General features: G+C 38.4%; 1 protein-coding gene across 1 annotated transcript in view; it reads left to right on the top strand.

The window, feature by feature from the left end:
- CNGB3 (cyclic nucleotide gated channel beta 3) overlaps window positions 1-14,083 on the top strand; it is a 62,259-nt gene that overhangs the window by 2,458 nt on the left and 45,718 nt on the right. Inside the window, exons 2-3 of the mRNA XM_017731060.1 lie at window positions 1,278-1,353; window positions 9,761-9,872. Coding sequence (XP_017586549.1) covers window positions 1,278-1,353; window positions 9,761-9,872 — 188 coding nt within the window. The remainder of the gene's footprint in view (window positions 1-1,277; window positions 1,354-9,760; window positions 9,873-14,083) is intronic.

Here is a 14,083-nt window from a genome sequence, read left to right as displayed (position 1 = left end):
TATATATATAAAAATTATAATTTAGTTCTCTCTACCTATGTATATTAGAGCTTCAGTGCCTGGTTCTCTGAATAAAAACAGACAGGAAAACACAAATATTTTCATAGAAAAAAACAAACCCCAACTTATTCTCAGAAACACAAACAAGAGGGAAGTCACTGACTTAGGAAAGGAAAAAAAGTGCAGGAAGACCTAAAAGCTCCTAATATCAAATAATTTTTCCTTATGCTGATACAACCTAACGCCTTTTCCTAATAATAAGCATGCTACACACCAGGAAAATTCATTCTGAGACAGCAAATACATGGGCTTGATTAACATGATGCTGGTACACAGTACTGCGAACACCTAGGACTCCCCATGCACACCTCACTCCTTCCTCCAAAGGCCACTCTGTTAAAGCTGACATGAACCAAGGTACAGGTACACAGGGACCTAAGTCAGTAAGTGTGGGAGGAAGTTAATTTTTTGCAGTGAAAGTTGATACCATCTCAGTGTTTTGTACAGATAGAGATCTGTCATTGTGGTAAGGTAGCTCAAAATATACTGTAGATACGAAAATGCTGCTAGCAAGGATTTTCTTGCTATTTTCCAAGTCCATGAGAGACTTTTCTCTCTCACAGAAGAGGTAGAAGAGTTATGTAAACAACCAAACCACCTGCAACCTTGAAAAGTCTTGTTTATGGTACAGTAGAAAAATATTTTGACAATGAATGTTTTAGGATTTTAGCCAATCACCCCAAGGGGTGGCTGATCCTTGTCCAATTAGACTATGAAGAAAAAAGTCTATAAAAGAGTTTGTAAAATAATTAAATAAATCAATCTTGCTGCACAATTCCTGCCTGCTGGATCTTCTCTCCTCCTCCTCCCTATGGCTGTGGGACACAGTGATATACCCTAGGACCTAGGCCTGCAGTAATAATATATCAGGTGTGTTAGCCCAACAGAAGGCTCAGGCAGAAGCATGACTAGCTCAGAGACGCACATTAGCTTGTGAGAGGCTGCACTGAACAAGTCAGCTCTGCAAACAGGCAGCAGCAGAACGCTAAGCTAAGCAACTGTGTTTGCACAGAGGATGTGAAGATATCAATTTTTGATTTCAGCATCCATCACAAGTCCTTTTGCAAATCCATCTGGAAACACACAGAACACCCAGGAACAATGGTCACTGTGTGGCAACTTAATCAAATTCCTACAAAAATGTGCAGACATCAAAGCACCCTTATGTTTCGCAACAATTACCATCTACAGTTTCTAATCTTTTTTATTTTTTTAAGGATGAAAACAAAACAACAAATGAACCACAGAAAGAAGAGGCCAATAATAAAGCAGAGCCTGTACCAAAGCAGCAAGGTCAGTAATAAGCTATTTATGAGTTTTCAAAGATTATCTGGACACAATATATGTATACTGTATAGGATTTTAAATAAAACTGTTGTTCTTCCTGGTGCTCTGGCAGGAGCTCTTATTTTTCATTTGTGGAAGAAATAAGGATCTCTGAATTGTCATTGACCAATGTCATTGTCATCCAGACCAATGATTTGTTACAAGTGTAGGAGGAGTATCCAACAATAACAAAAGGAAAAAGCTTTCAAGCACACAGTCCCTTCATGAGCGTGCCCACTCTAATCAGCTAGTCTAGGAAACTCTATTTCCTTTTACTGCAATTTGACTCCTTAGAAATCTTAAAATAAAGGTATTTAGTAGCTTAAGAAAAAAAATGCAAATTTTTAATGTTTCTTTTAGCGATATTTCTCACATGTACCAGAAAAGACAGACTTAAAACTATCTGACATTCAAATATTTCAGTGAACAGTCATTCGAAACTTTAAAAGAAACCCCAAACAAGCAAAAAATTGAAGAAAAAAAGAACCAAAAAACCAAACCAAATTCCATTAAAAATATTTGCCATCACCATTCAGACGTTACTGAGGACTGGTACATGGGAACATGGAACTCAGGACAGTAAAACAAGGTAATTATTTGCCTAAGCAGCTGGTTTCTGAAAACAGAGGCAGCTACGCATGGCTATCCTGCCCCCCTCTTCCCCCACCTCCAGTAGCCAAGCCTGTTTTGCCTATACCAGAGCCTAAATGACTGCTTACACCAGCTACCAAAATAAAGGCTCAGGATGGGTGAAGCAACAACTGCTCCTGGGCCATATCCCCTCCTCCCTCCCTCACAGTACGAGTGGTGCAGCCTTTTCCTTTTCCATCCTCCAGTATTGGAGAAAATCAGAGTCCAGTTTTCCTGCCACCTCATGCTTTTTTCTTTAGGAGAGCAGTTCATGTTCATTACACTGAAGCAGCAAAGACAGGAATCTCCAGCTTTCTGTGATAAAGAATAACTAAGAGCAGAGTGACTGGAAAAAGATTAAAAGAAAACTTTCATAATCCTTAATTGTGTTTGCGTAATCATAGCAAGTGTCACAATTTCTTTCCTCATATAATGAAACTTTAAACAAAGTCCATTTAATGCAATTATCTTGTTATATAGTGGCTGTAGCATGAAATCAAGGGAAAACAAAGTCTGGCATGAATCAACTGTAGCAACAATATAAAAAACCAAATTTGATGCTTGGCTTTTTAGAAACACTAAGTCACAGATGCTATCCCATCACAGAATGGAGTATCATTATAGAAATTCTTTTTGTTTCCATTAAAAGCTTAATCTAATTTTACAGATTAATATAACTCATTAAGATATATTTTGTGATATTAAACTACTTTTTTTTTCCTTCTAAAATATAAGTGGTGGTATAGCAGCAGCTACACCATTAATTACTTCAGGAAATTATAATAACACAGCTAGGCTCCATGTTTTTTGGTGGCATTTTAAATCCAGAGTTGTTTGGAAGGTACTTCAAGTCTCATTTTCGAACAGCTGCAAGACACTGAGGGTATTAATGAATTAGATAGACAATGGCTATAGAAGCCAGAGAATTTACACAGGGATCACACGTCAGGAGAAGCTTATGAATTTCACCCCCCCTGACTGTAAGTCCCTATCACCTGAGCCAAACAAGAAACTTCTTTATCTCAGGACAGAAAAGGGAGGCTGGTCTAAAGCAGTTCACAAGAAGGTCTAGATAAATCTCCTGAAAAATTTTGTGCACTTTGTGTCAGACCTAAAATCACGCGGTTATCTTCTGGAAGAAGAAAATGAGAATTTGTGTGGGTAAGCAGAGGACGAGAGACTAGAGAAAGCATTTTATGCTGTATGTACAAATTTGGAGAGAACTATTAAAAGCACAGCCAGCACTCAAACAACATCAGTTAAGGCAGATCAGCTAAACGGAGAATTTAAAATGTGTTAAAGTCTTCCCTAGGTGTCTCATTACCTTCTCTGGTATAATCAAAATGAAATAGACCAGGAAAACCCTTAATCATAATATCAGTTTTCAGCTCCATAGTGCTGAATACAAATCAACAGACTGAGTAGAGCTTATCTTCACTCCCCTTCTTTTCACATGGCCAAAACCAGCCATTACCTTCTCCCTTCCTCCATGTACTTCACAAAGCAGCACAACGTTTCCAGCACACATGACAATCCAGCAGGAGGTACCATTGGAGCCTGTTTAATTAAAACTAGGCCACTTAGGTCAGTCAGCAACTCCTGGTACTTTTGGCTTCTTTGTTGGCTACTCATTGCCCTATCTCCACTTCCACAGTTGCCCCCTCTCTCACTAGCTTGCTTTGTGATTAATTCTCCATATAATTAATTCACTCCGTAATTAATTCTCTGTGCAGTCAGTTTGTTCCATAATGGATTAATTTTTTTAATCTATTCCCTGCATTTTTTTGTGTATTTAACAAAGTGTGATTCACCTAATTACAGGTTCTCCATGATATTGAATCCAATTGCTATAATTTCTTTGCATATTTATCACCGCCCGTAACTGACTGGCTATACAACTACTTCCCTTGTTTTACCCACTGCTGTTCAATAGCTCTGTTGGTGGTTACACTCTTTAGGACACATCCAGCCTCCACTTGCTAGCTGGTGACTGCATTATCATTCTCTGTTTTACAATTTCTTTCATCCTCCTGACAGATAATTCCAGTCTGACTCTTTCCAACTACATTTTAGTACTTCTCCAAAGTCTGTCCTCATCTTTACATTTTTCCCTTACTAGAAACTAGTCTGTTTCCAATATTCTGGGGTTTGATCTTCCTACTTCTATTAAATTAACAAGTGTCTCAAAGATGTTTTCCAGAATCACAGTCACATTTATTCAGATTTTACTAAAGTGCATATTGACACTGCTTTGTTCTTGGCAGGACTTGAGTGAGAAAGCTGAAGTAAAACTACCATAGGTATTTCTACACATGCTACAACTGCACCTCTAGACCATAAGGTAGACAGAACCTCACTTCTGGGAGATTACCAAGTTAATGTTCAATGGTATTTAGTATCTTCAGAGCCTAGATGCTTTGGAAAGAATCTCAAGTAAGCAGTGCAGCACCGCAGAGGAAGGGCTGCTCAAAAGGAACTTCAATCCACTCCAGACTCCCTCTTCTGCTAAGTTACTTGAGGAACAGCCACTTTTCCACTAAGAAAAAAAGTAAAAGCAGAAGCTGTTGATAGCTCCCCCTAGGCAGTAGGCTTTCATATATTAGCCTACCTGTCACACCTTCCCTCTTTCACAGTAAGAGAGTTGGAACCCATACCTCTCACTTTCCTGTAGAGTTCCCCAGCTACCTGTGTAAAACCTAGACTAGAGTGGTGTGGGAGGAAGTTCTGTGGCCTTCCTAGCCTCTGGGCCATCATGCAGAAAAGAATGCAAAACCCTGTGGAATCCGAGAAGTTAGAATGCAACATGGAGCATGTAACTAACCTAAACATGGAGCATGGAATGAACCTAGAAGTTAATCAAAACATTAACCATGTAGGAATAATGAAGGACTTTGATTTCAGTATGTATTTGTATTACAACATTGTTGAATCTTTTAAAAAGGGGAAAAAAAATCCTCCCAACAGGTATCTGGCCCTATTACAAATAAATAAGGCCCAGAGCCAAGATCCTCTCTTCTCAGAGGAGAGTCTTGATCACTAGCTGTTTTACAGAATATGGATGCTCTCTCTTCCTGGAAATAGAAATAAAGCAGATGTATTTATTGAGGGTAACAAAATCCTATGCTGTAAAATCTTGGCTTATTCTGGTTAATTAGGTACCAGCTAACTCTGCATGGACTACAACTGAGTTAAACCTTTGAGAAGGGTGATTTGAATTGAATGTGAAATTTTACAGTCCAAACCTCCCTTTGGCCTCTTATGAATTTGACTCTTAAGTTGCACTTAAGCAGCTTTACAAAACCTGTCCCTTAGCACCAGAAAATCTAGAGTTAAATAAGTGGTTTTTATTTCAAAAAATACAAATGCAGAATGTGATTTTATAAGCTGCAGCCCAATGAACTAAACCTGCCAATCCAAAGATACTTTGAAATAATCTTATTCCTTGTTGCCTTATCCTTTATGCTAGTCACTGGCACTCAGAAACAGGCAGCTGTTATTCCCATAAAATGTTTTCTTTAAAGATTACCAAGGACTTGAATACGTTTAATCAGCTTGCTTCCACTCCTGCTGATGTGAAATCTTTTAGTTCCTCTCAGATCTTCATTTTCCACATGAGTGACAGGTCTAAATGCTAAGAAAACAAACTCAACTTTTTCATACAACCTTTCTTTCCTTATGGAAAATAAATAATGCTTTTGTTAGCCACTGAAGTTGACAGTTGAGTTAAGATGGACCTACTTACTGATTGGTTTATTTCACCCCTGCTGATTTCTGGACGTTTTTCCCCTGCACGTAGCATTTGTTAAAAAAATGTTGCTTGTAAAGTCATAAAGATGTGCATTCTGTAATGTCAGAGCTGATGTCTTTTCTCTCCTTCATCCATAGGTTTCCTGTGGTTTTTTTTTCCTCTTGAGATCTTCATGACCCTATAGCCATTTTTAGATATTTTGGATGGCTCAAGAACATCTCTGGGGGGCAAGGACAATCAGGCAAATGACTAACTCTGTCAGAAGTATCACAGAGAGTTTGTGGACTGGTTCTCTTATTCCCATTTCATTGCTCCAAATGCAAAGTCACTCTTTACTCCAGCTATTCAAGAGAACCTGCTCTCTGTCACTTTGCAGGCAATACCACTTAAAAGCCAGTTTGAGACTTCTAACATATTTCAAAATGTTTAATACTTTGCAAAAAGAGGAAATGGCCCCAAAAAATCACTGATTTTAAGTGCTTAAAAGTATGTTTCTAAGGTATATATGTCCCTGCTAAAAAGAACAGATTACTCAAATATTAGTCACTGCCTCCTACTAGCAGACTCTACCCATGTCTTTATACAATGTTTCCTGTTTCAAACAATGCTATCTGCCTCAAGTGATTCCATGCACCATTAAAATTGCCACTGTTGTTTGTATATTACCTAAAATAGTTTTACCATGAGAGCATGTTGTAGTTTAACTCCAGCCAGCAACTAAGCCCCACACAGCCTCTCACTAACTCCCCAACCAGCAGAATCAGGGAGAGAATCAGAAGGGTAAAAGCTAGAAAACTTGTGGGTTGAGATATTTAATCAGTTTTTTAGGGAACGCAAAAGCCATGTACACAAGCAAAGCAGAACAAGGAATTAATTCACTTCCCACTGACAGCTGGTATTCAGCCATCTCCAGGAAAGCAGGGCTCCAATCATGTGCAACAGTTACTTGGGAAGATAAACACCATCACTCCAAACTTCCTTCCTAGTTCTTTCCCCCACTTTATACACTGAGCATGGTCAGTATAGAAAGTGTCATATGGCCTGGAATATCCCTTTGGTCAGTTAGGGTCAGCTGTTCCAGCTATCTTTCCCAGCTTTCCATGCATCCCGAGTCTTCCCACCAGCATGGCAGTATGAACAGCAGAAAAGACCTTGGCTCTGTGCAAGCCCTGCTCAGCAATAACAAAAACATCTCTATATTAACAGCCCTGTGTTCAGCACAAATCCAAACACAGCCCTAACACCAGGCACTGTGAAGAAAATTAACTCTACCCCAGCTGAAACCATCACAGAGCACAAACATCAAGCTACACTAAGTTTTCAAGCAACAATCAAATATATATATTCGATAGAAGAAAAATAAATTATTCCTTTATCTTTGTCTTTTTGTTTACCATGACTAATTCTCTTCTGTGTTCCTGCCAAGTAACAGGAAAACAGATAAAGATAGTTCAGGCCAATCGGATTTGCAGGATTTTTTTTCATTACTGGAGGAAAAAAAAAAAAGAACATTAAATTTTCTTTAAATAAACATTGCCTACATTAATCCTGGTAATAAACATCAGAACTGAGTTAACATTTACAACTGTATTACATACATAGCAACTCAATTAACTATATTTAGTACGACACTATCATTGTGAAATCATATAGTAGTTTTAAGCATCAATGTATTTTAAAATGACTACATTTTTATAAAAGTCACTTAAAAGTTATCAGTAGAAGAAAGAATTTGACCACATATTTAATTAATATGAAATAGACATTATGCTTGGGTGTTCTGATGGAAATACTGCTTCAACCAAAGAAAAAGAAGATAAAAGTGAGCCAATGTTTTGTGAATCATCCTATAAAACAATACATTGTGGATTCAAAATTAAACAAGATCATGTCAGTTGATGATAAAGTTGAACTAAAACACGCTTTTGAACAGACAGAAGAAGCAGCCCAGGAAACTTTGCTTTTATATAGGTAAATGCTAGCCATGACAAGTTCTACTTTCACATATACCCAACCAGTACAGACAGGAGAGGAAGCATAGATGTGATACTGGTCATACTGCTAGTACAAGGCAATGGAGCTGGCTGGGAATTCTGGGAAAGAGATTCTTTCCTTCCTGAAATATAACAAAGAAAAAGCACTTTTTCTCTTCTATACTCAGACTGTTACTATCCAGCTGCTGACATTTATTCATATCTTGATATCTAAAAACTGATATTTTATTGGCATTTTGCTTTCCTTTTTAGGGGTGTTGTCATTTTTTGGTGTGAGTTTTTTTTATTTTTTGCAATAAGGCAAATATATTTGTGATGATAATAAAATTTTAAAACCAGTGACTAGTGACTGAGAGGTCTATGTTTTATTAGTCCCTAGCAAAAAGTCCCTTCAGATTGTCTGACTGCTGCAGAGGCACACCTCCTGATGCTGAAAAACCAGTAGGGCTGGTGGTTTTCACAGTACAAAGTGCTTTTCTTCTGTCCCTGACCTGCTGCAGCTGCTTTCTCAGGCAGTCTCTTCCCTTGCTCTGAACAGCAGGTTGGCATCTTAGCACCTCGGTCTCTGTACTGACCTTTGGACGGAATAAGAAGAAGGAGCTGTCCTAGCCAGGCTGGAGAGGTGATAATTACCTTTTGCAAGTCCAGGGCTTTGGAGTTAAATCAATAACAGCAGAAATAGGACTGGGAAGTAGAAAAAATGATGAATTAGTGTAAAATTACCAACTTAATCTGCCCTTCTTTATGCTAATTTCTTACTATTAGTAATTACATTAGTAATTATAGTAGAAAATAACATCTTAACACCCTTCTGCTGGAAGAATCATGTTAGTGGCCAAGGAATACAATTTATCTGAGTAGATCCATGAGGTTTTAGAGTCTTTTGCTGACATGGTCTTTTGCCAGAAGAGAAGTTTGCAACACCTCTTTAGGCTAGCTCTATGACAGAGATTTTTGGATCCACCAACACTTTCATACCCTGGACTGAGAGCTTTAGTAGAATCAAAATGACTATTGCAAGAATGACAACTCTTGTGTTGTGTTGTTTGTGTTTTGTTGTCTCCCAGCAATGACAAATCTGCCTGTAACAACAGCTTCATCTCTGGGAAAAGGTCTTCTAGGACTAATGCCTTCAGTTTTACGATAGTGGAATTGGTCCTACATGAGCAGGCTGAAACTAAAAAGAAATTTGCCAGCTCTTCCAATGTTATCTTTAGGCCCACAACATTCTGCTTTTTGAAAACCCATTATGCAAAGTGTCAGACTGATGAGGGTTATCAAATTATTTTTCAACATGAAAGTTTAAAACAAAGACATGCTACTAATTATAAGAAATCATCACTTAAGGCCATTTAAATGGCAAGAGACTATACCATTTGTTTCAAACTCTACAGATTTCCTGCTTAGATTCCTTTGAAAAAGTTACTAGTAACAGAAATGAAGAAATAGACTAGACAAAGTACAACATACCCACATCGTTAATGATATATTTCAATCATCATTTACTCAGCAATGAACAGGACTGTCATGGCAGCTGAAGCAACAACATCTTCAATGCAGTACAAACACTGAAGTATAAATAATTTTATTAGCGTTTCTATTCATAAGCAAATAAGCTACTCCTCATTTTTCTTCCTGTATTTCGCAAGGCACTTCTGGACAGATCTATCTATCTTCTACCATGCTGCATGACTTCTTGTCCCTTATAAATTCAGAAAAGCTCTGAATTGACCATTGTTGAGCTAGCTACTGATGAATCTAGTTAAAAACCACAAGTAAATTACATATTCTAAAAGGTGTAGTTATCATAAACATGTTGTGTACAGTTGGCACTGAAATAGATTTATGCAGGAAATTGTTCAAAGGTCAGGTCCCAGAAGCAGTGTCTTTTAGTGCATGTCCACTGAAGAAATAATGTCAGATAGAAGTATTATAGTAATTCTAAAAGTATTATAATAATTCTTTAAAAATTCATTTTCAAAAACTAAAACCTTTTTTCTAGGTACAGGATCAGCAAAAGCACCTGAGCCTTCAAAACCTGAAAATTCAGCTGAACTAGCTAAGACACCTCAACCGGAAGAGCATCAACTCAAAGATGGGAAAGAAGATGCTAAGTGAGTAAATTCAATTAAAAAATTTGAAATTTCTACCTGACATCCTGAATTAGCATTTCTGTGGGCCATATATCAGTTCTTTAAAAGTCCCTCCTGTAAGGATATGAAGAGCTTTATTTCAATTTCAAGGTAGCATATATATGAGGCATTCATTTATTACATGCTTTTGTTGGTTTGTTGTGTACAGCATCCTAAATCGCAGGAACGAGGAAAAGGATTTGCTCAACTGCAGTTATATGCTAATTTTAACAGTGCTGCTGCTCAATTATTACTATTTCTTAGAGAAGAAGAAAGTCCCAGAATGCTGCCCTAGAATGTTTGTCACATCATTCTGGCTTGAAACTTTTTACCCTGCACTTTTTTTTTAAGTTATACCATTAAATCAGCATTAGTCTCTATTGTCGCAGGCCTGGTTCCTACGGTATATCACCGTGTCCCGCAGCCATAGGGAGGAGGAGGAGGAGGAGAAGATCCAGCAGGCAGGAATTGTGCAGCAAGATTGATTTATTTAATTATTTTACAAACTCTTTTATAGATTTTTTTCTTCATAGTCTAATTGGACAAAGGACCAGCCACCCCTTGGGGGTGATTGGCCAAAATCCTAAAACATCCATTATCAAAATATTTTCTACTACACCATAAACAAGACTTTCCAAGGTTGCAGGTGGCTTGGTTGTTTACATTCCCTGCTACCTCTTCTGTGAGAGAGAAAAGTCTCTCACGGACTTAGAAAATAACAAGAAGATCCTCACTAACAGCATTTTTGTACCTACAAGTCTCCACAATCAGAAGATTAGTACTATCTCTTTCTCAAAAGAGACAAATAAATGAAACAGTAATATTCCTTCAGGGGAAAATCTAGGGTCATTCAACCTTTGTAAAAAGCTGAGGTGACAGCTTTGCTAAAATAGAAATATACATGAAGTCTAGAAAACAATAAACTTGGAATAGTCCACAGTCATTTGAGAAGCAGAGATTCATAGATTCATGGAATCACAGAATTCTTTGGGTTGAAAGGGACCTTTAAAGGTCATTGAGTCCAACCCCTCTGCAGTGAGCAGGGACAGCTATAAGTGGATCAGGGTGCTCAAAGCCCCATCCCAGCTGACCTTGAATGTTTCCGGGGGTGGGGTATCCACCACCTCTCTGCATAACAGGTGCCAGTGTTCCACCACTCACATTGTAAAAAATTTCTTCCTTATATCTAATCTACATCTGCCCTCTCTAAGTTTAAAACAGTTAAACCTTGTCATGTCACAACCCCTGCTAAAATGTTTGCCCCATCTTTCTTATAGGCCCCCCTTAAATACTAAAAGGCCACCAATAAGATCTCCCTGGAGCCATCTCTTCTCCAGGCTGAAAAACCTCAACTGTCTCAGCCTTTCCTCATAGGAAAGGTGCCCCAGCCTTCTGATCATATTTTTGGCTCTCCTTTAGGCCTGCGACAACAGGTCTATGACAGGCTGAGGACTTCAGAGCTGAATACAGTGCTCCATGTAGAGCAGAGAGGGATAGAATCACCTCCCTCTCCCTGCTGGCGTTTCTTTTGATGCAGTCCAGGATACAGTTGGATTTTTTGGCTGCAAGTGCACATTGCTGAGTCATACCCAGCTTTCCATCCACCAGCACATCCAAGTCCTTCTCCCTAAGTCTGTTCTCTATCTCTTCATGTCCAGCCTGTATTAATACTGGGGGTTGCCCAGACCCAGGTGCAGGACCTCGTAGTTGACTTTGTTGAACTTCATGAGATTCCTGTATACCCAATTCTCAAATTTGTCCAGGTCCTCCCTTTGGATGGCAGCCTATCCTTCAGGCGTGTCAATCACACCACTCAACTTGGTGTCATCTGCAAACTTGTGGAGTGTGCACTTGTCACTGTCTCTGTCACTGTAGAAAATAAAGTTCTTCATAGAACAGCTCAGGTTGTTCCTCAAAAGGAATGAGGTCCAAATTCCTTTTTTTTTTCTGAAAATATTTAGAGGTTAGACCCAACTCCCAGGTTAGATCAAGGCACCCCAAACTTTTTTCAATATAATTGAGTCTATATAATCAAGAATGGAGTTTTCATGGTTTTTCTGGGCAATCTGGTCCACCCTTTGACCACCCTTACTACAAAAATTAAATAGAATTAATTTTTCCTTTGCTCTGAGTTGCTTCTTTTGCCTCTCATTCTCTTCCTGTGTGCCTCTGGTGCTCTTTCTAAATCAGAATGTGTAGTTAGCTTTCATTGCTCCAAGAACACACTGTGGATTCATGTTCAATTTGTTGTCCACCAGGACCTCCAGATCCTTTTATAAAAAGCTGTTATCTAGTCAGTCAGCTCCAAGTCTTTGCTCTCACATGGCCTATTGCCATGCATAATGAAGTTTCTGCCTTTTGAGATCACTTTGAGTGGAGAAAAACAGATACACTCAATACAGAACAGCGTAGAAACTCCTCCTGCTTGTCTTTGCCTTCTATTATTTTGATTATCCTAATAACACAAAGAAAAAGTCTTTCCCTGACATGGAGTTAATTTATAGAGATGATTATCTATTTCGTCCCCTTTACTAAGACAGACTTTGTGTCTGTAAATAATCAAGCAAAATGCTACTGCACATGCCTCTATAAAATAATAGATGCAATTAAAAATAACTCTGACTAGAAAGAATGGAAAAGTTATAAATAACTTAGTCACTTCAATGTGAAACAGTAGGTTAAAAATGAAAACCTAGATAAGAATCTCCCTTTTTTGTCATCATACAATATGTTACTCAATGCTTACAGTTCCACTGGTAAATATTGTAACCATGGTTAACATAATTACTGTTGGCTTATGAAACAAAAGGGTATGTTGCTTATTAGTAGAAACAAAATCTGTCTGTTAAAAGGAAATTTAAAATATTTATGTTAAACATTGCTTCCTCAGAGGTGTTCTGACTCAGTGTCATGTGTGTATCCAGATATACCTAGTCAGTCTAATTTGAGCAACAGCTTCTAAAAATACAGTAAATATTTGGTAAATTTACAATCAAAACAATTACCCACTAAATTATGCAGTAGAGGCTGGAAGGTACAGGGCTGGTGTACCTTTCATGCACTGGCATGAAACTAAACTAACCAGATCTGTTGTATGACTCTCAGAGCTGGAGGGAGAATGATTTTTAAAATGTGCCTTTGAGAGAATTTAATTCGTTGCTTCTTAAGGTTCATGGAAGTCTATTTAGACACCATTCCTGATCAAGGTTACTGCCTTATTGAGTCTATGTGCTCAAATTTGCTCACTAGAATATTTTTAGGGAAATCAACAGCCTTCATCATGCGAGAAAAGCTGAGAATTGGAGTCAAATAGATACATGTGATCTACAAAAGAAGCAGCAAATAAAACATGCTCAAATCACTGTCTAGCACTGAGGCCAACTAGAACAATACAAAAATGCCTCCTGAAGAGTTTGCTTGTTGCTAATTTCTAGGTATTTCCATACCTGGGAGTTATTAGGGAAAATGTTAGTTTTACTAGTCAAAGCCATATCAAGGACTGTTAGGACAGTCAGGATAGTCAACTAAGAGTCCCATTTTCCAGGAGTTTTCTCTGCCATTGTTTAATCCATATTTGTATACTGCTCAAACAGAGATTAGTAATGGGTAATGTTGTCTCTTGGGCAACACCAAACTGTGTGGTGCAGTTGACACACTGGAGGGAATGGATGCCATCCAGAGGGACCTTGACAGGCTTCAGAGGTGGGCCTGCACAAACCTCATTAAGTTCAAAAACACCAAGTGCAATGTTCTGCACATGGGTCACAGTAATCACCAGTATCCATAGAGCCTGCGTGATGAACAGACTGAGAGCAGACCTGCAGGAAAGGTCTTGGAGGAATATTGGTGAATGAAAAATTAGCTGTGGGATGGCAATGTGTGCTCAGAACTCAGAGACCCAACTGTTTCCTGGGCTGCATCAAAAACAGTGTGGCCAGCAGGTTGAGGGAGGTGATTTATCCTCCTCTACTCCACTCTGCTGAGACTCCACCAGAAGTGCTTCATCCAGCTCTGGAGTCCTCAGTACAAAAAAGACATTGGCTTGGTCTAGAGAGAGCCATAAAAATAATCAGAAAGGTGGAGCACCTCTCCTATGAGGAAAGGCTAAGAGAATTGTGATTGTTCTTGCAATACTACAAGGGGTAATGATTTTAAAGGGAGCAGATTTAGACTAGATATGAGGATGAAATTTT

This window comes from Corvus brachyrhynchos, unplaced genomic scaffold (genome assembly GCF_000691975.1).
Source record: "Corvus brachyrhynchos isolate BGI_N302 unplaced genomic scaffold, ASM69197v1 scaffold293, whole genome shotgun sequence".
In the NCBI taxonomy this organism is placed as follows: Eukaryota; Metazoa; Chordata; class Aves; order Passeriformes; family Corvidae; genus Corvus; species Corvus brachyrhynchos.
The sequence above is the reverse complement of the archived record's forward strand: the minus strand, read 5'-3'. Positions and strand labels throughout refer to the sequence as shown.